General features: G+C 41.4%; 3 protein-coding genes across 14 annotated transcripts in view; 2 read left to right on the forward strand and 1 right to left on the reverse strand.

Moving 5' to 3' along the window:
- Window positions 1-80: 80 nt before the first annotated feature.
- On the forward strand, window positions 81-12,288 carry casd1 (CAS1 domain sialic acid O acetyltransferase 1). 3 transcript variants are annotated; one of them, XM_077743420.1, is made up of 19 exons: window positions 81-172; window positions 726-947; window positions 1,733-1,829; window positions 1,949-2,069; window positions 2,588-2,635; window positions 2,727-2,789; window positions 2,865-2,909; window positions 2,974-3,097; window positions 3,386-3,600; window positions 3,670-4,089; window positions 4,196-4,285; window positions 4,355-4,474; window positions 4,559-4,715; window positions 4,790-4,869; window positions 4,964-5,065; window positions 10,413-10,553; window positions 10,633-10,710; window positions 10,778-10,870; window positions 10,971-12,288. In XM_077743420.1, exons 2-19 carry the CDS (start codon window positions 815-817, stop codon window positions 11,223-11,225), a joined length of 2,382 nt encoding a protein of 793 aa, XP_077599546.1. In that variant the 5' UTR covers window positions 81-172; window positions 726-814; the 3' UTR covers window positions 11,226-12,288. The 3 variants fall into 3 exon arrangements, with proteins under 3 accessions (XP_077599546.1, XP_077599548.1, XP_077599547.1); XM_077743422.1 differs by having other exon boundaries at window positions 2,591-2,635; XM_077743421.1 differs by lacking the exon at window positions 81-172 and adding an exon at window positions 486-634.
- sgce (sarcoglycan, epsilon) lies at window positions 8,806-17,760 on the reverse strand. Of its 6 annotated transcripts, XR_013330282.1 has the most exons (18): window positions 17,576-17,760; window positions 16,767-16,874; window positions 15,248-15,370; window positions 15,012-15,169; window positions 14,756-14,828; window positions 14,185-14,383; window positions 13,955-14,117; window positions 13,658-13,872; window positions 13,430-13,456; window positions 12,983-13,171; window positions 12,806-12,846; window positions 12,609-12,646; window positions 12,476-12,543; window positions 10,959-11,264; window positions 10,626-10,655; window positions 10,397-10,546; window positions 9,885-9,978; window positions 8,806-9,473 (listed from the first exon to the last, which is right to left on the reverse strand). XR_013330282.1 is itself a non-coding variant. In XM_077743424.1 (13 exons), exons 1-13 carry the CDS (start codon window positions 17,610-17,612, stop codon window positions 12,493-12,495), a joined length of 1,422 nt encoding a protein of 473 aa, XP_077599550.1. In that variant the 5' UTR covers window positions 17,613-17,760; the 3' UTR covers window positions 12,278-12,492. The 6 variants fall into 6 exon arrangements, 4 of the variants coding, with proteins under 4 accessions (XP_077599550.1, XP_077599553.1, XP_077599551.1 ...); XR_013330283.1 differs by lacking the exons at window positions 8,806-9,473; window positions 9,885-9,978; window positions 10,397-10,546; window positions 10,626-10,655; window positions 12,609-12,646 and having other exon boundaries at window positions 11,246-11,264; XM_077743424.1 differs by lacking the exons at window positions 8,806-9,473; window positions 9,885-9,978; window positions 10,397-10,546; window positions 10,626-10,655; window positions 10,959-11,264 and having other exon boundaries at window positions 12,278-12,543.
- Window positions 16,415-22,167, forward strand: part of ppp1r9a (protein phosphatase 1, regulatory subunit 9A) — a 25,455-nt gene continuing 19,702 nt past the window's right edge. For 4 of the 5 annotated variants that reach the window (XM_077743415.1, XM_077743417.1, XM_077743418.1 and 1 more), the window contains exons 1-2: window positions 19,201-19,551; window positions 20,351-21,763. In XM_077743415.1, the coding sequence (XP_077599541.1) occupies window positions 20,498-21,763 (1,266 nt within the window). In that variant the 5' untranslated portion in view covers window positions 19,201-19,551; window positions 20,351-20,497. Of the gene's footprint in view, window positions 16,517-19,200; window positions 19,552-20,350; window positions 21,764-22,167 lie in introns of those variants that run through there. The other variant, XM_077743416.1, reaches the window with a different exon arrangement.

Raw genomic sequence — 22,167 nt, forward strand, 5'->3', positions numbered from 1 at the left:
CGCTAGACGGCAGTATATCCACCATGTCTTGCCATGTTGATTGCTTGCACCTGTTGCTCAGCCAATCCGCTGCCTGGTGTGTTACCCACCAGTTCTCCATGTCTCGTTACCCCACGCCTGTGCATCGAAGTCTCGTTTGTCCGTCCCTTTTTAAGTCTTTTTCAACATCAAAGTAAGTTTTAAGCATGCGTCCGTCTTATTCGTTTGGCGGTTACTCGGAAGTTTTGTTTTGTGTAGTTTTTGCATTCGTTGTTTTGGTTTGCACGATCATGTTTATGAAAAACATTTGTCAGTCAGCATGGCCTTCCTGTTCCCTGTATTAGAATCCATCTCCCATCTTTTCACGCCGTCTCTCCTGGTTTACTTCCTGTTTATTTTGGTTACTTCCTGTTGATTTTATTGTGGTAAATCCTTCGGATGTAGTACATAAACTATGACCATCAATAATGCTAGAAAGTTTTTATTTTATTATTATTGTTTCAAAGTTTTCAAACAAGAGGGTTATGGAATGTTGGAGTAAACTTGTTACGAGTGAAATGAGAACAATAACAATAATAGATGGGTGAGCAATACTTTTTGGAAATGTGAAAGTAGTAGTGTTGAATGATATACAAAGTTGGAATAACATGCAAAGGTACAATGTTTCCTTTTTGAAGAGAACGTAACTCGTTACGTTCAAACGAATTGTACGTCAACTTTGATTTATTTATTTATTTATTTCGTAGTGAGCACGAATGAGGGAGGGGATGAAGAGGAGCTTTGACGACGCACCCTCGCACAATTCACAGCTGCTCGTTGTCATGGACCAGCGAAGATGGCGGGCCTGGCCTACAGCCTGGGAAAACGAGATATAAACCAACATTTCACCATCAAGAACGCCAAATTAATATCGCTCGTCCTCGTCCTTTTACTCGCCCTCTTCCACGCAGCATCACGCTATTTTGGAGGTAAGTAACCGCTTGTAACGCTTCCGTAATGGTGACACTTGACACATGCTAATGCTAACACTAACGTATGTTTAGATGTGTTATTGCCCTCCCGTTTACTTTATTGGATCTATTTGGATAATGGTGGCATTTTGTAGAGTAATAACGTAATGACGGCGGATTTTTCGTTGAAGGTTTGTTAGTTGATGCTGCGGTTTGGTAGCAATGTTTACATCCTTAACAGCATGCTTGACTGACATCAACGACTCATTATAGCGTAATTGTAATGCGCTACTGTATTCTTGTCACTATTGTGACAGCTATTATCTCGCTAAAAACACATTCTTTACTACATCGTGACGTTTCTGCGCTTTGTATTCCAAAGTCAGGTACAATTGCAATAGATTCATGTAATCGTGACATCCAACTGTCAACGAGTGAAGTTTCGCATGACTAGTAAAGTTGTGGTGGGATAATTAGGACATTCCTAATATAACAATTACAATAACTGCGCAATTACTATCATATTAGGACTGTTTATAAGTGGATAAACTGGAAATGCATAGTAAATCATGCAGGTTTTTCCTGTCTACTTGTTCATGTTTATGCCTGTCAATGGCATCCAATGATTAAAATGTAACAAAATGCAGAAAATATTGTCCTTTATTATCGTATGCTTGTAGCTCACAATAACGTGTTTTTCTTTTACCGTTGAGCTGGTAGACATTAAAGCAAAACATTCATGCATGGTTTATTTTTAAAGTCATTTAATAATGGTTTAAAAGGCTGGTGCTTTTCTTCCATAGGGGCAGATTCATGTGAATGGCTGCTATCCAGTGGACGTTACCTGGGGGAGAATGTTTGGCAGCCTTATGGCTGCATGATGCACAAATACAAAAGCATGTGAGTCACCCATTGAGCTGCGTGAATGCAAAGCAAAGTTGTAAAAGTGGAACGACAGCTGCGTTCTTTGTTGACAATGTTTTTTTTTTGTTTTGTTTTTTTCCCTCTGTGCGTGACAGTGAAGCCAAAAACTGCCTTTCTCAAAAGCGAGTGGCCTTTGTTGGGGATTCCCGAATACGACAGCTATTTTTCTCCTTTGTTGAAATTATTAACCCGGGTCAAAGAGAAGATGGCAAAAAGGTATGTTTGGATGTCAGAATTTATGATGATTACTTCAAATTATTCTGTGGACAGATAAAAAAATACATTTAAACATTTTTTTTTGTAAAAAAAAAAAAAAACGTAAAAATTTAGCCTTACATAGCAGACCTGGGCGATAACTTGATTTTTCTTAATTATTTGAAGCGTTTTTTCCCTTTAAGAAAACTTATTTATTATATATACCTATAAACGTTTTTTTTGTGTGTAGTATTTGTATTTTTTTTGCAGTGGTGGAGTAAGTTTTGCACCTAATTTATGTTTAAAAAATGGTTTGATCTTTGTCATTAATTCTTAAAACCATCTAAAAAATGCTGAAAAATTACCCAATATAATTTTCTCAGAATGCTTCTACAGATTTAAAAAATCTATATTTTGCTTCATTTAATTATGCCACAATTGACTGAGCATTTCATACAAAAGTCAAAAGAAATTCCATTGCGTTCACATTGTTTTTCCTCCAACTGTTGCTAACAAGAATCTCTTTGTTTGTCTGACAGAAGCATGCGGACATTTCTTTTGAAGAAAAGAGCTTCTCTCTTTATGTGGTGAGCTATTTTTGTCCATTTTTCTTTTCTTTGTATCAGCCGTGCTATCATCTGACAAGTGACAAACAACCGGCTTTCTTGGTGTCTTTAGGACTTCCTGTGGAATCCGGAGGCCAATAACTCCATGAAAGAGCGATTGATATCATGGAACAACGTAAGGGACGATATTTCTTCCCTTGTGGAAGTCGCTGACTGTTTTGTAACTTTTTGCAAACGTGTTTCGTTGCAGGAAGGCTCAGCACAGCCCGACGTGGTCGTCCTCGGCGCGGCAACGGTAGGTTCCCGAGAGCAAATGAGACTCTGATCCGGGTTCCTAATCGTTTGTCTCTTTTCCGCAGTGGTCCATTAAACTGCGCGGCGGCACCGGCGAGACTTTACGGCAGTACAAAGTCAACGTGAGCGCCATGGCGCCACTTTTGGAGAGCTTGGCCCAACACGGAGAGGTCTACTGGGTCCTTCAAGGTCAGCCAACTACAAACTGTGCTTCCTACATTCAGAAATATTGCTGAAAATACTTATGTCTAATTTGGAGATTTAACCTGTTATTCTTGGATGGTAACAAACAAAAATCCCCAAACTGAAGTAGCAGCTTTGACCTGGAAATTAGTGACTTTCACCCAATTGTAGCATTTAAGCTATCAGTTGTATTGATAGCTACATCATCATAAATGAATGAACAAGATGGCGTTATGCTATTTAGCCTTTATTAGGACATAAATTAGCCGCTAACAAAGTGTATTTTCACTCCAGAACCAGTCAACGAGGAATTGTTGCGAAAGGACAGAAAGATGATCACCAACCACCAGTTGGAGCTCTACAACCGAGCGGCCGTTGACGCGCTGGACGCCAGCAAGCGTGGCAACAGGTCGGGGGTCAAGCTGCTAGCCGCCACCCGCCAGGCGGCCGCCGAAACCATCCAGCGATCGGACGACGGGCTGCACATCCCAGAAGGGGCCCGAGATGTGGTAAGTTTGTCACGGAAAGAAAAAGCTGCCGCGCCAGTGGTTGCCATGTTTAAAATGACCTCTCTTCAGGGCGCCATGGTTCTGATGAACGCCCTGTGCAACAAAGTCCAGCGACCCGTGGACGGCTCGTGCTGCCAAACGGCGCCCACGCCCAACCTCTTGCAGAAACTGGCCGTCTGCTTCTTTGCCGGCTGCGCCCTGGTCCTGCTGGGCCTTCAGCTCTTGGGCGACCGGCGCCATCACCGCCCCGTACCGCCCGACGTGGAGAGCCTGGAAGAGAAGAAACCGGCCAGCGCGGCGGCGCCGCCGGGCGTCAAGGCGGCTTTCCAGGCCCTGTGCAGAATGGGCCTCATCATGGCCTACTTTTATCTGTGCGATCGGGCCAATTTCTTCATGAAGGAGCACAAGTTCTACACGCACTCCACATTCTTCATCCCGCTCGTTTACATTTTCGTGCTGGGCGTCTTCTACAGTGAAAACAGCAAAGAGGTGAGGAGATGGACCAGGGGGACATTCCCGCTTCAAAATGAATTGTTCATGTCATGGTTTTGTCAATGATTAGGACTGTTGTTGATTTGGCCTTTTCTCCACGCAGGTGAAACTATTGAACCGGGAGCAAACGGACGAGTGGAAGGGTTGGATGCAGCTGGTCATCCTCATTTATCACATATCGGGAGCCAGCGCCGTGAGTTCCCCACGCGCCCTGAAGTGTGCACGTGTCGGGATTCTGATGGACTCTTGTGTCTTCTTCCAGTTTATCCCAGTTTACATGCACGTGCGCGTGCTGGTGGCCGCCTACCTTTTCCAGACGGGTTACGGACACTTTTCCTTTTTTTGGCTGAAAGGAGATTTCGGACTCTATCGAGTGTGCCAGGTGAGACGAGCGGCACTCCAATCTTTTTTGTCTTTTATTCATGTTTTGTTCTAATGTAAGCATTTCTTCTTCTTTTTTTCATAGGTACTCTTTCGTCTCAACTTTTTGGTGTTGGTCTTGTGCGTGGTGATGGACCGGCCCTACCAGTTTTATTACTTCGTCCCCCTGGTTACCTTCTGGTTCTTCGTCATCTATGCCGTGTTGGCAGTGTGGCCTCAGATCTTGCAGAAGAGGGCCAACGGTAAGTGCTTAAAAATGAAAAAATGTTCCAAAATGTCAAACAGAAATGTGACGGCAGTCTGGTCAAACGTGCAGCCAACAAAATGTGGCACTTTGGCGTCCTGCTCAAGCTTGTGGCACTCCTGGGGTTCATCGCCGTCTTGGCTTACTCGCAGGTAGGTCAGCACTCACTGGTTGCAAAAATGACTCCACAGCCGATTTCCGTCGTCGTCTCGCTTGAAATTTCCTCCATTTTATCTCGGTCGGCAGGACTTGTTCAACAGCGTCTTCTCCTTTTGGCCCTTCTCCTCGCTCTTCCAGTTGGACGGAAGCGTTTACGAGTGGGATTTCAGGTGGAGGCTGGACCGCTTTGTAAGTGCACGCCGTCACCTTCATTATTTATTTACAATGAGCATGTATAGTAAGGCTTTTTTGGTTAAAAAAACGACATAGTATAGTAAGTCTTTTTTCTTAAAACACGACATAGTATAGTCAGGCTTTATTTTCTTTCAAAAAAACAACAACATAGTATAGCATGGCACTGTGGCGTAGAGGTTAACTCATTTGTCTCTTGTATAGGCAGCCTGGGTTCAAATCCTGGTTGGGACACTTTTTCACTTAGTTGTTTCTGTGGACTTGTAGTCAAGACACTCAAATGATGACAGTGAAAAGTGTGGTCACTTGGTTGTCGCAGAGGTTAGATCACTGGACTCCCGTCTGGGAGACCTGGGTTCGATTCCCGCTGTTGTTGTTTGGCTGATCACTGAACCAAGTAGTCTAGAAAATGGAACAAGAAGGAAAAAAAAACTTTTTAATTTATATTAAACACTTTGTCATACTTTTCAGTAAAAGGTTACATTCCGAACTGCCGAACTATAGTAAGGCTTAAAAACGACATAGTATAGTCAGGCTTTTTCTCTGAAAAAACGACATAGTATAGTAAGGCTTAAAAACGACATAGTATAGTAAGGCTTAAAAATGACTTAGTATAGTAAGGCTTTTTTTTCTTGAAAAAACGACATAGTATAGTAAGGCTTTTTTTCTTGAAAAAAACGACATAGTATAGTAAGGCTTTTTTTTCCACAGAAAAAGCCTTACTATACTATGTCGTTTTTAAGCCTTACTATACTATGTCGTTTTTTTTCAAGAAAAAAAGCCTTACTATACTATGTCGTTTTTTCAAGAAAAAAAGCCTTACTATACTATGTCGTTTTTAAGCCTTACTATACTATGTCGTTTTTTTTCAGAGAAAAAGCCTTACTATACTATGTCGTTTTTTCACAGAAAAAGCCTTACTATACTATGTCGTTTTTTTCAGAGAAAAAGCCTTACTATACTATGTCGTTTTTTCACAGAAAAAGCCTTACTATACTATGTCGTTTTTTCACAGAAAAAGCCTTACTATACTATGTCGTTTTTTTTCAGAGAAAAAGCCTTACTATACTATGTCGTTTTGTTAAGAAAAAAGCCTTACTATACTATGTCGTTTTTTCAAGAAAAAAGCCTTACTATACTATGTCGTTTTTTCAAGAAAAAAAGCCTTACTATACTATGTCGTTTTTTCAGGGAAAAAGCCTTACTATACTATGTTGTTTTTTCAGAGAAAAAGCCTTACTATACTATGTCGTTTTTTCAGAGAAAAAGCCTTACTATACTATGTCGTTTTTTTCAGAGAAAAAGCCTTATGTCGTTTTTAAGCCTTACTATACTAAGTCATTTTTAAGCCTTACTATAATGTCGTTTTTTCAGAGAAAAAGCCTTACTATACTATGTCGTTTTTTTTTCAGAGAAAAAGCCTTACTATACTATGTCGTTTTTTTAAGAAAAAAGCCTTACTATACTATGTCGTTTTTTCAAGAAAAAAGCCTTACTATACTATGTCGTTTTTTCAAGAAAAAAAGCCTTACTATACTATGTCGTTTTTTCAGGGAAAAAGCCTTACTATACTATGTTGTTTTTTCAGAGAAAAAGCCTTACTATACTATGTCGTTTTTTCAGAGAAAAAGCCTTACTATACTATGTCGTTTTTTTCAGAGAAAAAGCCTTATGTCGTTTTTAAGCCTTACTATACTAAGTCATTTTTAAGCCTTACTATACTATGTCGTTTTTTCAGAGAAAAAGCCTTACTATACTATGTCGTTTTTTTTCAGAGAAAAAGCCTTACTATACTATGTCGTTTTTTTAAGAAAAAAGCCTTACTATACTATGTCGTTTTTTCAAGAAAAAAGCCTTACTATACTATGTCGTTTTTTCAAGAAAAAAAGCCTTACTATACTATGTCGTTTTTTCAGAGAAAAAGCCTTACTATACTATGTTGTTTTTTCAGAGAAAAAGCCTTACTATACTATGTCGTTTTTTCAGAGAAAAAGCCTTACTATACTATGTCGTTTTTTCACAGAAAGAGCCTTACTATTCTATGTCGTTATTAAGCCTTACTATACTATGTCGTTTTTTCAAGAAAAAAGCCTTACTATACTATGTCGTTTTTTTCAAGAAAAAAAGCCTTACTATACTATGTCGTTTTTAAGCCTTACTATACTAAGTCATTTTTAAGCCTTACTATACTATGTCGTTTTTCAGAGAAAAAGCCTTACTATACTATGTCGTTTTTTCAGAGAAAAAGCCTTACTATACTGTCGTTTTTTCACAGAAAAAGCCTTACTATACTATGTCGTTTTTTCACAGAAAAAGCCTTACTATACTATGTCGTTTTTTTTCAGAGAAAAAGCCTTACTATACTATGTCGTTTTTTTCAAGAAAAAAGCCTTACTATACTATGTCGTTTTTTCACAGAAAAAGCCTTACTATACTATGTCGTTTTTAAGCCTTACTATACTAAGTCATTTTTAAGCCTTACTATACTATGTCGTTTTTCAGAGAAAAAGCCTTACTATACTATGTCGTTTTTTCAGAGAAAAAGCCTTACTATACTGTCGTTTTTTCACAGATAAAAGCCTTACTATACTATGTCGTTTTTTTTTCAGAGAAAAAGCCTTACTATACTATGTCGTTTTTTTTCAGAGAAAAAGCCTTACTATACTATGTCGTTTTTTTTCAAGAAAAAAAGCCTTACTACCCTATGTCGTTTTTTCAAGAAAAAAAGCCTTACTATACTATGTCGTTTTTTTTTAGTATAGTAGTATATAGTATAGTAAGGCTTAAAAATGACTTAGAATAGTAAGGCTTTTTCTCTGAAAAAATGACATAGTATAGTAAGGCTTTTTCTCTGAAAAAAACGACATAGTATAGTAAGGCTTAAAAATGACTTAGTATAGTAAGGCTTAAAAACGACATAGTATAGTAAGGCTTTTTTCTTGAAAAAACGACATAGTATAGTAAGGCTTTTTTTCTTGAAAAAAAAACAACATAGTATAGTAAGGCTTTTTCTCTGAAAAAAACCGACATAGTATAGTAAGGCTTTTTCTGTGAAAAAACGACATAGTATAGTTAGGCTTTTTCTCTGAAAAAAAACGACATAGTATAGTAAGGCTTTTTCTCTGAAAAAAACGACTTAGTATAGTAAGGCTTAAAAATGACTTAGAATAGTAAGGCTTTTTCTCTGAAAAAATGACATAGTATAGTAAGGCTTTTTCTCTGAAAAAAACGACATAGTATAGTAAGGCTTAAAAATGACTTAGTATAGTAAGGCTTAAAAACGACATAGTATAGTAAGGCTTTTTTCTTGAAAAAACGACATAGTATAGTAAGGCTTTTTTTCTTGAAAAAAAACAACATAGTATAGTAAGGCTTTTTCTCTGAAAAAAACCGACATAGTATAGTAAGGCTTTTTCTGTGAAAAAACGACATAGTATAGTTAGGCTTTTTCTCTGAAAAAAACGACATAGTATAGTAAGGCTTTTTCTCTGAAAAAAACGACTTAGTATAGTAAGGCTTAAAAATGACTTAGTATAGTAAGGCTTTTTTTCTGAAAAAATGACATAGTATAGTAAGGCTTTTTCTCTGAAAAAATGACATAGTATAGTAAGGCTTAAAAATGACTTAGTATAGTAAGGCTTAAAAATGACAGATAGTAAGGCTTTTTTTCTTGAAAAACGACATAGTATAATAAGGCTTAAAAATGACTTAGTATAGTAAGGCTTAAAAATGACATAGTATAGTATGGTGGATTAGTGGTTAACTCACCTAGCTCTTGTCGGGGAGACTTTGGTTCGAATCCCGGTTGTGACACTTTTTCACTTAGTTGTTTCTGTGGACCTCTTCTCAAGAAACTTAAATGATTACAAAAGCAACTGTGGTCATTTGGTGGCGTAGTGGTTAACTCACCTGTCTCCCGTCCGGGAGACCTGGGTTCGATTCCCGGTCATGACTCTTTTTCACTTAGTTGTTTCGGTGGACTTCTTCTCAAGAAACTTAAATGATTACAAAAGCAACCGTGGTCACTTGGTGGCGTAGTGGTTAACTCACCTGTCTCCCGTCCGGGAGACCTGGGTTCGATTCCCGGTCAAGACACTTTTTCACTTAGTTGTTTCTTTGAACCTCTTCTCAAGAAACTCAAATGATTACAGAGAAAGGTGTAGTCACTTGGTTGGCGCAGAGGTTAGATCACTGGACTCCCGCCTGGGAGACCTGGGTTCGAATCCCGGCCGAGACGCTTTTTCACTTAGTCATTTCTGTGGACTTCTTGGAAAGACACTCAAATGATTACATAGAAAAGTGTAGTCACTTGGTTGGCGCAGAGGTTAGTTCACAGGACTCCCGTCTGGGAGACCTGGGTTCGATTCCCGCTGTCGACCTTTGGCTGATCACCGAACCATGTAGTCTGGAAAATGGAACAAGAAGAGAAAAAAAAAGAAAAACTTTTTAATTTTTATTAAACACTTAGTCATACTTTTCAGCAAAAGGTTATATTCCGAACTGCCTTCGGCAGTTCGGAAGACACTTGATGGACCTGTATGTGCGAAAGGCGTTCTCGGGTCGGCCTTCGGCCGACCCTCGACCGCTTGCTTGGTCAGTGAACCGCCGACACCGGGAAGCGAACTCACGTTCTCTCGGTGCAAAGGCGAGTGTGCAACCCACAACACCAACTCGTGCCCCACTTATACATAGGTGTTGAAACGTTTTATCCAAGGAAATGGGGTGAAACACTTAGTCATTTTTTGGACAAAATGCTTCATCCACCTCTGAATACTTATTCAGTTAAACACTTTAGCATTTATACTTATACATTTACCTGAACAATTGTTGGAAAATCTTTGCTGGCACTGGGAATTGAACCAGGGACCAAAGAGTTGGCAAACTGATGACTTATCCACTGGGCCACCAACCTATAAGAAAAAGCAGTAGTACTTATAGTTTTATCCAAGGAAATGGGGTGAAACACTTAGTCATTTTTTGGACAAAATGCTTCATCCACCTCTGAATACTTATTCAGTTAAACACTTTAGCATTTATACTTATACATTTACCTGAACAATTGTGGGAAAATCTTTGCCTGCACTGGGATTTGAACCCAGGACCAAAGAGTTGGCAGACTGATGACTTATCCATTGGGCCACCACCCTGCGAGAGAAAGCAGTAGTACTTGGCATTTGGACCTGAGGGCAAAAAGTTTGGTGTTGAAAACTTTAGCAAAGTTGACTAATATTCACACATTGGTTATTTTTATACTCTTTTTTTTGTCATTATTGGGAGGTCTTGACTACTTTACGAAAAAAGCCTTACTTTACTCTGTTGTTTTTTTACTTGTCATTTGTCTCAGGCGGTGATCCACGGCATGCTGTTCGCCTTCGTCTACTTGGTGCTGCAGAAGCGGCAGATGCTGTCCGAGGGCAAAGGGGAAGGTCTCTTCTCCAGCTTTGTCTCCAACACGCTCCTCTTGTTGTCGCTGGTCACCTTTATCGTAAGGACACAGTCTTCCGTCTCCACCCCAAAGTCCTTTCAGATCACCCCCAACAAAGTGGTCCGCCTTTACCTTACAGACGTACTCGGTGTGGGCCAGCGGCTGCAAAAACAAAACAGAGTGCAATGAGATGCACCCGTACATCTCGGTGTTTCAGGTCTGCACTTTCTTTACTTCAATGCCAACTCAAATGATACAAATGAATTTTAAACTCTCTCATACAGATCTTGGCATTCATTTTGATCCGGAACATCCCCGGCTACGCACGCTCCATCTACAGTTCTTTCTTTGCTTGGTTTGGAAAGATCTCCTTGGAGGTGAGTGTTTTTCTTTCCCCTCAATTTCTGTGTTGATTTTAAACAAACATACTTGTGATGAAAAAATTGACGTAATGAACTTGCCTACCTTCCTTTATAGCTGTTCATCTGCCAGTACCACATCTGGCTGGCCGCCGACACCAAAGGCATATTGATCCTGATCCCGGGCAGCCCGTCGCTTAACATCCTGGTAAGCAGCTTCATCTTTGTGTGCGTGGCTCACGAGATCTCCGTCATCACCAACGACCTGGCTCAGGTAGTCGTCCCCAAGGACACGGTGGCTCTGCTCAAACGCCTCGGAGTCTTTTCACTGCTGGTTTTGCTGGTCTTGCTTTGGGCCAAAGAGCATGTCTGAGCTCCAGACAATTTTCTTTCTTTTCCTCATAGTTGCACACTGAAGAACAAGGACTGAATTTTTCCTTTTTTTTTTTTTAAATCTTAATTTTAGGGCAAAAGAAAACACTTTTACATTTACATTGCGAAGGAGGAACTTTTCCGTCCAACCTAAGAAAAAAAAGTGCTCCGTTCAATTTCAGTATTTAATGGGATTTTTTTAATATGCAAAATATGGACCAACGAGCGGATCAAAACTTTTTTTGTGTGCTAAAAAAGGTACTGTGGTCACCTGCTGTAGCTCTTAAATTCTATGTGAAATGTACAGTATTTAATTATTTAAAATTAAGCTTATATTTTATACGCTTTGTTTTGTACTTTATGCGCACTTAGTTGAATTTTTTCGGGCGGTTGAGTGGGTTTTAATTCCCCCGCCACCGTAGTAGAAAATGCACAACTAACATTGTGACTCCTTTTAAAACGTACACTTAGCAGCCATCAAATTGCACTGACTTGGCTAAAAAAAAATACGACTAATTGTTTGCTTGATTTGTTGTTTTTTTGTCACCTGCCTTCTCCTTTGCAGGTTTAGCACTTTTAAAAAGAACTGAAAATTGAAAACATGTGCAGCTCAAAGTCTGCATCAAGCAGATTTTTCAAGAAAAAAATGGTGGTATTTTGTCATGCCATTTGAAGGTGAGATTGCGTACTTTACTCCAAAGGTCGCAGTTTAGTCATTACCTCGTTAGTTGGCTGCCATTGGCGACCACAGACGTCCGATCCATTTGAATCCGGTGGGTCGACGTTCGTCCGTTGCCGACCTTCCCGGTTCAAATGGATTGGACATCTGTGGTCGCCAATGGCAATAAATCATGTTTGTCATTATTGTCCACCAGTGGTACTTAATTGTTCAATTTTGCTAGTGTAAAAGCAACAACTATTTATACTCTTTGAAATATGCTACTTTTTTTTTTTTTTGGTGACGTTATAAAATGTGAAATGTATCCATATTTATAAATGGCCTTTATTCCGCTGTACAGAATGACTTCATAAAATGTGAAGTTTTGGCTTCAGTTCTCATACAATGTAAGTCTGTTTATTTCTTCCTTTTGTACAAGGTAAACAGGACACAATGTATTATTCATATGTGACACTAACAGTTAATGAAAAATGACAAAATTTTGCCCCAAAAGGGTGCTGGTAAAGTTAAAACATCTAGTAGTTGAAAGTGTTTAACAGGTGCACATGAATGCTACTTTCCTTTTAACAAACCTTGCAATCAATCCAAGTCACAGATTAAGTGCTTCGGACACTTTTTGCTCCTCAGGAATACCATTTACCTGCCAAAGAAAAGGTAAGTTAGTTTCAATGTTTTTACAATATGTCTCTGCTAGTATGTGCCTACCTCCAACCTTCGAAATGTTGACATGACATAACTATCTCCTTGGTTAGCAGTAAAAAAAAAAAAAAAAAACAACGAACAGTATTTGAGTACAGTGGATCTCAAAGTGGTTGGCGAGAGAGAGCTATTACGCTTTGAAATCCTACTTTATTTTTGCATTATTTTTTCAATTAAGTGTTGGTGAACAGAACAAAACTTACCTGATGGTTGTTGCGGTATGGTAATCTGGTTTTGTAGGTTCCTGAAGTCAAAGAAATGATACATTAGAGCTTGTACAAAAATCCCACATTCATTTTCTCCAAGCCTATTAGGTCAAATCACGGGACAGCTCCGAGCTTTTAAGCCGCGTTTGTGTGTTTAGTGTGTTCTGTACTCACGTCTGCGTTTGCATGAGTGGCATGCTGGTGGTTTCGTAGCTGTCCGGGTGGATGGGCGGGACCACCTCGCCGCTGACCGGGTTGAAGACGGGCAACGTGGAGAGGGGCCACGAGATTTCACGGTGTTTGGACATGCTGCGCATCTCCTTGGTGGACTTCTGGATGGAACTGTGGTGGACCAGTTGGATGCTGGGAAGAAAAAAAATGGAAATTAGTGATGTGCCTGCAGTGATTATTTTTAATAAATGCAAACTTTTGAAGCTTTACGAGTCAAGAGCCTATTTGTCAATCACTAAAAAAAATTACTGTTTATTTTACTCTATCGCTGTCAAAGTCAATGAGCTGATAGTGTAAATCGACCACAATTTTGATAAGTGATGAGTACATGAATGGTGACATAAAAAGGGGGGGAAAAAAAACGAATGTCAGGAATGATTAAAGACTTACGCTGAAGTTTGCATGTTTCTTTTTTTCCTAGAGACAAAACAAAGATGGAATGAATCAAACATGAATGACAGACAACACATCCACACTGTTGGTGATGGGATGGCGTGGCTTGATCAATTGTTACCGTTGAGCTCAGACCAAAGCTAAAGCGTTACCTTACGTTAACCTGGCGACAAGGAACGTTCAATTGCTTTGAAATGCATTGGCGTCAAGTTTGTCGACACTTACACCCCTTCTCTCCGGCAGCACATGGTGTAACCCAACATGACGAAGAGGAGAAGCGCCACCGCCGAAGGAACCGCCAACGTCACGATGAAGTCCATCAAGTAGTCTCGGCTCTTGAGGCTCTCCGACGGGGGGTTGTATTCCCCGATTTCGGGCAGGACCCCCGGACCGGCCTCGGGACGGGTCACGTAAACCGTTGCCACTTTGTTGACGTCCACCTAGAATCAATACTCGTGTGAATAAATAACACATTTTCTGATTGCCTAGAAAATGGTGATTTGTAACAACGGGTGGGCTTACCAAAGAAATTTTACACCAGTCAATGTGAAATTGAGCCCGGAACTTTTTGTCGCAGCTGATGGAGGGCTCCATTTCCTGACTGCAACGCAGTTGGTTGTGGGGGCTCTCCACTTCGCGCAGGCACGACGAGAAGGGAACGTCTGCGCCCACCATGACGTATACCCTAGGAAAAACAAAAATGACAAAAAAATCAGTTTTTTTTCCCAATTTTGACTTTCTTCCATTCTCACCCTTCTTTCAGATTGTTAATAGGCAGCGGCACACGTCCGCCACGGTCCAACGCCGAGGTGATGTTAATGGCGTTGAGGCGCTCGGGCTGCCACACGTTCTTCACGGCACCCAAAAAGTCGCCCAGGACCTCGCTGGCTAGCATCTCCTCAACGTTCATGTTTTTGATGTAAAACTCGGCCTGGTAGGGAAGCGGGAATTCTGCAAAAAAAGGCAAAATGTTCATTTGTAAAACTGCCAGTTTAGCCATTTCCACACAATGATAAAACTTAGTAGTAGAGGACAGGGTTATATCAAAAAAATGATGAACCTATCCATTTTGAGGTCTGTACAAATCTATGGCATGCCTTTTTGTAAAAGTACTCGTTGTTTATTCTATCCTAATTTACATGTATCAGCTCTGACTTTTTTTATTCCAATTTGTTTGCGATTTTTTGTGATTTATCACACTGTGGTGATGTAGGTTTTGCATGATTAATTGAATGTTTTGAAAGAAATAAAATTGGTATATCCAAGACATTTTCCCTTCTTTTTTGTTCACTAAGCTCCGCCCCCCGCCCCACTGCCGCTTACCCTCAGTGGCCATGATGTTGATGACCAAGTTGTTCCGTGCCGTCTCGAATGTGCGTCGGTTGTAGGCGGTAATCTGAAACACACAAGGGGTGATCAGATCAGATCAGTGCGGCTTATATGCGGGGGAACCCGAAAGAATTTCCCCAGCGGCTTAAAAACAAAGCATACATGATGACATAATGGAATTAAACCTATCAACTAAAACATAACATTGTACATGCTGCTAATTACCCGCATTTTTTTCTTTTTTTTTTACCTCTATGACGGTGGCTTTGCCCACGTGGTCGGCCGTGGGCGATCCGTAAAGTACCCCGTCACTATTGGGGGTCCTCTGAATGTAACGAAGCCATCCGGGTCGGTCCGGGAACCCCAATAAATTGGTGTTAAATGTGATGGGGTCATTGGCGGCGTCCCCTGTGAGAAAAGAAGAGTTATTTCTGATATTCCAGGATACCAAATGGCTATATTTGACAGTTTTTTTTTTTTTTTTACCTGCTTTGGGGTAAAAAGGAAACTCTCCTTTAAAGTGTTCTCTCTCCAGGACGTGAACGAAGAGCACACCGGCAGACGGGTACACGTTACGGTCGGCATGTGACCTCGACAAGATGGTGACCACTGAAACGGAGAGGGAATCATTTTTAGTGCCATTGTCGGTTCGTTTACGGCTTTGTAAAGTAGATTGAGCTAAAATATACACCTCAAAGTCAACAAAAAATAATTGAATATATAGGTCAGCCGATTAGAAAGCTAATTATGACCAACACTGGGGAGCTGCTAAAAAATAAATAAATAAACATGTGTATGGAAAATAGGGTCAAGATTTGAAACCACAGGCTGACCTGACCATATGTCGGACGTCCCTAAGGCTTGGGTCACAGCTGGCCGCCATCAATTATCTCTAAGCCAGCACTTGACACGGCAATCACTTTAAAAAAAATAAATAATGATGCCAGACAGTGGCGGGGGAAGAAAAAAAAAACCTGGTGGCTTGACCCAAGTGCTCCAAATAAGTCATTTGTGATGTCATAACCCCACAGTGATTGGCTATCGACTGGTCATTATCATCCGGGTGTACCTGCCATGAATGGTATCACACCCAAGGACAGCGAGACAAATCCTCTTACGGCAGCCACGGCGGCGCTCTGACATTCCGATCCAGACCGTGAATTAAAAGCCGGCACAGCGGTTGGTGGCGCACGCACACATCCTGGTCTATTATCCTCCCTTTCGGGCCTCTGCGTTTCTTTAGCACACAAAAGGACAAAGGGCCTCCTGAAAGCTCCCTCCCTCCCTCTCTCCATCTTGGCGTTCCGCTCAAATGCTAGCCCAGATTCCATCCTTTTCCAGACCATGATTTGCAGTTTCTACTGTACACAATACATCAGCTATTCCCAGTTAATACATAACTAATGGCTACTCTACTTTGCGAGGGAACTGGAACGTATAGAAAGGCCAAATATTTTGGAAAATATGCATTTTTTTTAGCCTTTCATGGTGTCAAATACCATCTAGAAACGAAACGATGACTTTTAGCTTCATAGGCTGCTCAGAAGGAATGCATGCCCTTCTTTGATTTTCATCAGGGAGCGTAGCAATACAACGATGGCTACTGTACGCACGAACTATTTGGCAGAATGCCTGCACTAATCGTCTGCCACGGCGAGCAAGCGAACCCAACCTGGAAGTGAAAGTCACTGCGAGGAGAGGACACAAAGTGGACCAGAGTTTAACCTTTGTCAACGTTGACTTTGCCTGAAAAAGGTAAGATTGATCAATTGTACACTAGCGGTTTACTATGTGGTTGTTACAAGTTACTGTTAGGGCAACAACACATTAGGAATCTCAAACAAGTTACAAGATTCATGCCAGGATTAATAAGGAGGGGAAGGAGCCAGTAGAGCATGGTGCTGCTGTGTTATGACAGCAAGGAAGGAGGACAGCGAGCGGGTCAACACATTCAAGTGCACCACTGCACACACCCACTCACCCACTCACTCATTCACTCACTCACCATCTCTGTACAAGGCTGTTCTCTGCTTCCAGCCCACCATTTTCTCCTTTTGGACATATTCCTCACGCGAGGAGATGTGTCTGCCGTTGCTGCTATACACAATGTCAACTAGAGGATCAATGGATGAAAGCACTGATGGGTCAAAAGTGGTCTTAAGTAGCTATACATTATCTTTAAAAAAATCGAATTCACATGTGGTAACTGATCTGCCATTAATGCTTAGTTAATGTCAGTGTTGTAGTAAAATTTAGCATGTTTTGATTTAAAATTAACCTGTTTCCTCATGGCTATGATTTCTAATTTGGTGCCAAGAAAAGAATTATTAAGGGTCATAAACCATTCCTATCAGATTTACTGTACCAGATTTTTTTTGTTTGTCCTTGTTTAAAGTTTGTGCGATGACCCCTAAAAGATGTCAACCCGATCTTAATAAATAAATGAAAGTTAAAAAAACAGATCCTCTCCATTAGCATGTTATTATATTCATTACAATGACCGGCCTTATCCTATTAGGAAAACAATGCAACGTTATTTTCATGCCATTTAACATGACGTGACGCCAAATAAACTCCCTTTCAACTCGATGTTGGAATCACACGTATATCAAACACAACCGTAAGCTTCGTATTTAATACGATCCGACCAAAAAGCGCGATTTGAAATGTTAGCCCTATTATTTACATTTCTCTCCCTCCGCCGACGCTGCACGCCAGCGGTTAGCTAGCTAGCTAGCTTAGCTAACAAGCACGCTAACTGTCATGGAGACGCTGGAAACGGTGAAGATTATAATCGGCGTCGTCGTTACGTACCCGTGGCGATCCACAGCGCGACCACCGCGGCGGACATGACGCTTGTCGTCCTTCTCGTAAGTCCTCACATGAAGCTTGAGAGATGTTTGTTTGCCAATGGCCACTGGCTTTGAAAGCCATCATACGGAGGCGTCCTCCGGCATTCCATTCCTTCCATCCTCCTCTTCCTCCTCTTCCTCCTCTCCCTCCTCCTCCTCCTCTTCTTCAAGGCGAATCTCAGTGGTTCAACATCTGCATGGAAAAAAAAAGAAAAAAAAGATGGATGACTCCTAATATGGAAAATGTGCAAATTATAGAGTGGAAAATGTGGAACTTTATAAACCGAACATGCTGACATGGTATTTCCCAGTTTATAATGATGTAAAACCCATTTAAAATCGATGTTAGTGAACAATTATTTTAATATGTTTATTTTGCAGTTTTATTTATAATTATATGTATTTAAATCATTTAGAAACAAAAAACAAAAACTTTTCTTGTATATATGCGTTTTTAATTTAAAAAAAATATTTTTTTAAAAGGAAACAAAATCAGTTTTTGGCTGTTCAACCCATTTTAAATCGATATGGAATGGCATCCATGGTTATTTTAAATATGTATTTCCATATTTTACTAACTACCACAGAACATACCCTTGTGGTAAATGGCTGGTAGGAAATAAGTTGAAAACCAAGCTGTATACTTAAAAAAAACATAAATCAATCAATGATAACCACATTTGGACACTTTCTAATCCTACAGAATGGAAGAATGTCCCAAAACATTTGAACATTGCTGTCTATCAATATAGTAAAATAAAATTTGAACACATCATGCTTTCTTTCACCTCAGGCTGAATCACAAATTAAGCTTGCGTGTTGCCGTCGTGTTTTCTCACCCGCACGATTATTTTTATGTTGCTAAGCAACATCTTCACATAACAGTATTTAGCCCGCATGTGAATACACCGCAATCATGTTATATAAAGGCCATAGCCTTCACCAGAATGAGGTGTATGGGGAACATTTTTAGTGATTGCCCAACAGGCATGGCATTAAAAATTCGGTCTGTGGGGATGTTAACCCTTTATAAAGGCACCCATTTATACTTTCAGATCTCCCAGTTAATAACCAAGTCAATTGATGTGTATGTTACGCAAATAAATGTGATTAATATTGTAATTTCGCCCCAAATTGAATAATAATAGCATATTATTTGTCATTAAAAACAAAGCATTCAAAAGTATTCAGGGAGATTCACAATATGTTGTACTTGTACAGTGAAATATATTTTTAATGGATCTACTTTATTTCATTTTTAATTAATGAGCTATAAGATGTTGTTATTTTTGACTGTTGAGAGTATTTTTTTCAGGGGTTTAAAAGCCACTAGTATTCAGTTTTAGATAGAATTACCGTAATGCTTGGACTAAAAGGGCAAACTATTTTGAGCCTCCGCTTTGACAACGAAAACGCAAACGTTCGCTGTCTGGCAAAAAATAAATAAAAAACACTATAGAAAGGGACTGAATTGTTGTAATATGGCAAATTTATGATGCGAGCAATTGATAGAGTATGTTTGGGGGGTAAACCTAGTGGTCCTTGACCCTATTTACCCCACCCACTCATGATGATGCGGAGGCAGGCAGGCAGGCAGCGTGTGAAGTTGCAGAAGCTGCGTGCTGCTATTTGTGCCAGACCGCAGCCCACCATCGCGGACGGACTGAGCCCGTCACATTGAATGATTAAAACAAAACAACCCCCTCCATACAAAAATAAAAAAAAACACTAGAAAATTGACTTGCAGTGGAGGAGAGGACTCGGCGGCCCGGATGCAAAACGAGTGCGTCGCACCGGGGGAAGCATCGCCTCACCGCCGCCTGCAATGGCGCTGTAAGACGGCTATATTCCGTCCGGGACCCTCGGAATGAATGAGCGTGGGCTCCGAATGCTGTTCTTCTCCTAAAAGGTTTTACCTGGCTTTTTTTCGTCGCTGATGTAAGTGAGACTTTTCTGTTTTGTTGCTCCCCAGCGAGCCTTATCGTGACGCCTTCAACTTATTATTATGATGATGAGCATTTATTTTATTTTATGGATGTCTCCCGTATAAAAACAAGCCGAGTTGTCATTCCGAATGCGATGGTGGGGCTGATGTGCATCGCCTGTTTGTCTTGTGCACGATTCTTATCGAAAATGGCAAGTTGACTTTCTTCTCGGGGGCGTTATTTGGATTTTAAACAGCACTTTTGTCACGCGCTAGCGTAAAGCATGCATATTATTAAGAAGAAGAAAAAACATTTGGATTTGCTGGTTGCCTTAGCGGAGTGAGTGTATGCTTGGCATCGCATGTATTGTGAGACCCCCCCCCCCCCCCCCCCCCCCCACCGCCCCCCATTGGAATGCATTGCAAAGCAGGATTAAACATTAATGCTGGTTGGTATGGAATATTTAACTACAGTTAATACTAAGCAATGCTAAGGAGGGGATTGGACGTCTATTGGTGTCAATGGCAGTGATTGAGTTCAGTAGTTGGTTTGCAGTTTTGTACCTATCTGATTTTAACATAATGTTGTTATTGTTATTGATGTTTGTCATTTACAATTGCAGACAATAAAACAGTAAATATTATTCACAACTACTTTTCAATGCAATAATGCAGTAATGCAAGATTAAACTAATATGGGGTAAAACATTGTTATCAAAAAATGCGAAATAAAATAATAATAATCAACAGAGGATCAGACATTGATATCTACGCGTTGATTGGCACCTTACGGGACATCTCTTGTCTTTGCAGGCATGAGCGGGCTTGAAAGGATTCGAAAAACGCCATCGATCGAACCCGATTTGGCGTCTCCGCAGTAGGTCAGAGCCAACGTTTAGTCCCGAGTGGTAATGAGGCCACGGCCATGCTGAAGCCCCCGCCCAATCCAGAGACATCACCATGCTGAAGACGGAGGCCTCGGGGGAGAGGAGCAGCCTCCGGAGTGCCTCCCCGCACCGCAACGCCTACCGGGCCGAGTTTCAAGCCCTCAAGAAGGCCTTCGACCAGCCCCCGGCCGACGGAAACGTCAAACCTTCGGACCCCGAACGGGGGAAGCAAACCAGGGGCCGTCAATATGGCGCCCACGTCAGCCGCATCAAAGACATGTTCATGCAGATGGGATCGGACACTGGCAAGTCGAGGGGGCGAGATGAGACCCCGGGGGCCCAAAAGGTGGTCAAACCTACCAATTTTATCAACAAGGTCGACGGATCGGTGCTAAAATTGCAGCACTCTTCGTCGGCCGAACGGTTGGGGGGCGCCGGAGCAAAGTTCTCGGAAACAAGGAAGTTGTTTGAACAGCACTCGCGCGACCAATCCCAGTCTCCGGTCTATGCTTGTGGCCGGGATAAACGTGGTTCTCACGAGCATCTGGACGACTGGAGGGGGACCAGGTCCAACAGGGGTAGTACAGACTCTCTGGACTCGCTCTGCTCCAGAACAGAAGCGTCTTCGCCGACTGTCAGTCAACTGAGCGCCGTTTTTGAAAACGCAGACCAACAGGGAGCACCCCAACGGGGAATCGGAAGACGGGTTTTGTACTCGCCCGACGGAGCCCATCGGCAAGGAGATCTCGGAGAAGACGACTCGCGACAATCTCCCGTTCGTGGGAGTTACCGCAACAGGCTTGGCGGCAAGTTCCCGACGTCTTTATCCGCCGAGGACCTGCTGAATCCCGGATTGGTCGCCGAAAGCTCGGAGCGCCAAGAAAACCCGCCAGACGAGGAAACTCGAGACAAAGCCGACGCGACCGCCAATGGAAATCAGGTCAACGGATCCTGCGACGAGGACGAAAAACACTCGGCGACCAAGCTATTTCTGGACGAATCGACAAACGAAAACGACAAACCTCAGGAGGTCGTCGCCCCTAAAACCCAAGACGATCCCACAAGAGAAGACTCCTCCCCAGATTCACCCAAAGAGCAACCCGACGAGGAATACGACGGAAACGAACGAGTAATCTTCAACGCCGATGGCGACGCCTGCTACCAAGGTTGGGGCGAGAGTTGCACCGATCCCGAGGACGATCTCTACGACGACGACGAGGACGAAGACATCGTCTACGACCCCGGCTCGCACACCACCGAAATTCCCGGCCTGTCCGAAGAAAACAAAGAGGACATCCCCGCTAGCAGGAAAATTCGCTTTAGCACCGCTCCTATAACGGTAAGACCAATCAAAAAGTCAACAAATGTCCAATCATTTTGGGTTGTCCACAAAAATACTACACAAATCCATTCACATAGCGTCCAATCATCCTTTGGTTATCACTCACTGCAAACTCTGGTCAATTTATTGTCAATTAGTAGCAAACTAACTGTAATTTAGCAAGGCAATTTTGACACTCATAGCTTAGATATAACAGTATTAGCTATTATTCTACTTAAGCATGTTTTTTTTTGCTAACGCCATCTTGTCCTTGTCAGACCTCTCCCATGTTCCTCCATTAGGACACTAAATAAAACAGCAAACGATCATGTAGCTACATTAAATCAGTTGCACTCAAGCGGCTGATCCTAGAGCTGTTTTATGATGCAAAGCTTGAGGGTTAAGTATTGCACCCCCTGGGA

The sequence above is a fragment of the Stigmatopora nigra genome, chromosome 21 (genome assembly GCF_051989575.1).
Source record: "Stigmatopora nigra isolate UIUO_SnigA chromosome 21, RoL_Snig_1.1, whole genome shotgun sequence".
Taxonomy (NCBI): domain Eukaryota; kingdom Metazoa; phylum Chordata; class Actinopteri; order Syngnathiformes; family Syngnathidae; genus Stigmatopora; species Stigmatopora nigra.

What these genes read in the sequence shown, in the direction of transcription:
- casd1 (XM_077743420.1), top strand. Translation starts at nt 815, where the DNA reads ATGGCGGGCCTGGCCTACAGCCTGGGAAAACGAGATATAAACCAACAT. An exon ending in GATTGATATCATGGAACAAC is followed by an intron (nt 2,790 to 2,864) that starts GTAAGGGACGAT and finishes GTTTCGTTGCAG; the next exon opens with GAAGGCTCAGCACAGCCCGA. An exon ending in CGTACATCTCGGTGTTTCAG is followed by an intron (nt 10,711 to 10,777) that starts GTCTGCACTTTC and finishes TCTCTCATACAG; the next exon opens with ATCTTGGCATTCATTTTGAT.
- sgce (XM_077743424.1), bottom strand. Translation starts at nt 17,612, where the DNA reads ATGTCCGCCGCGGTGGTCGCGCTGTGGATCGCCACGG. An exon ending in CATACCGCAACAACCATCAG is followed by an intron (nt 12,647 to 12,805) that starts GTAAGTTTTGTT and finishes CTGCTAACCAAG; the next exon opens with GAGATAGTTATGTCATGTCA. An exon ending in CAACATTTCGAAGGTTGGAG is followed by an intron (nt 12,544 to 12,608) that starts GTAGGCACATAC and finishes TTTCTTTGGCAG; the next exon opens with GTAAATGGTATTCCTGAGGA.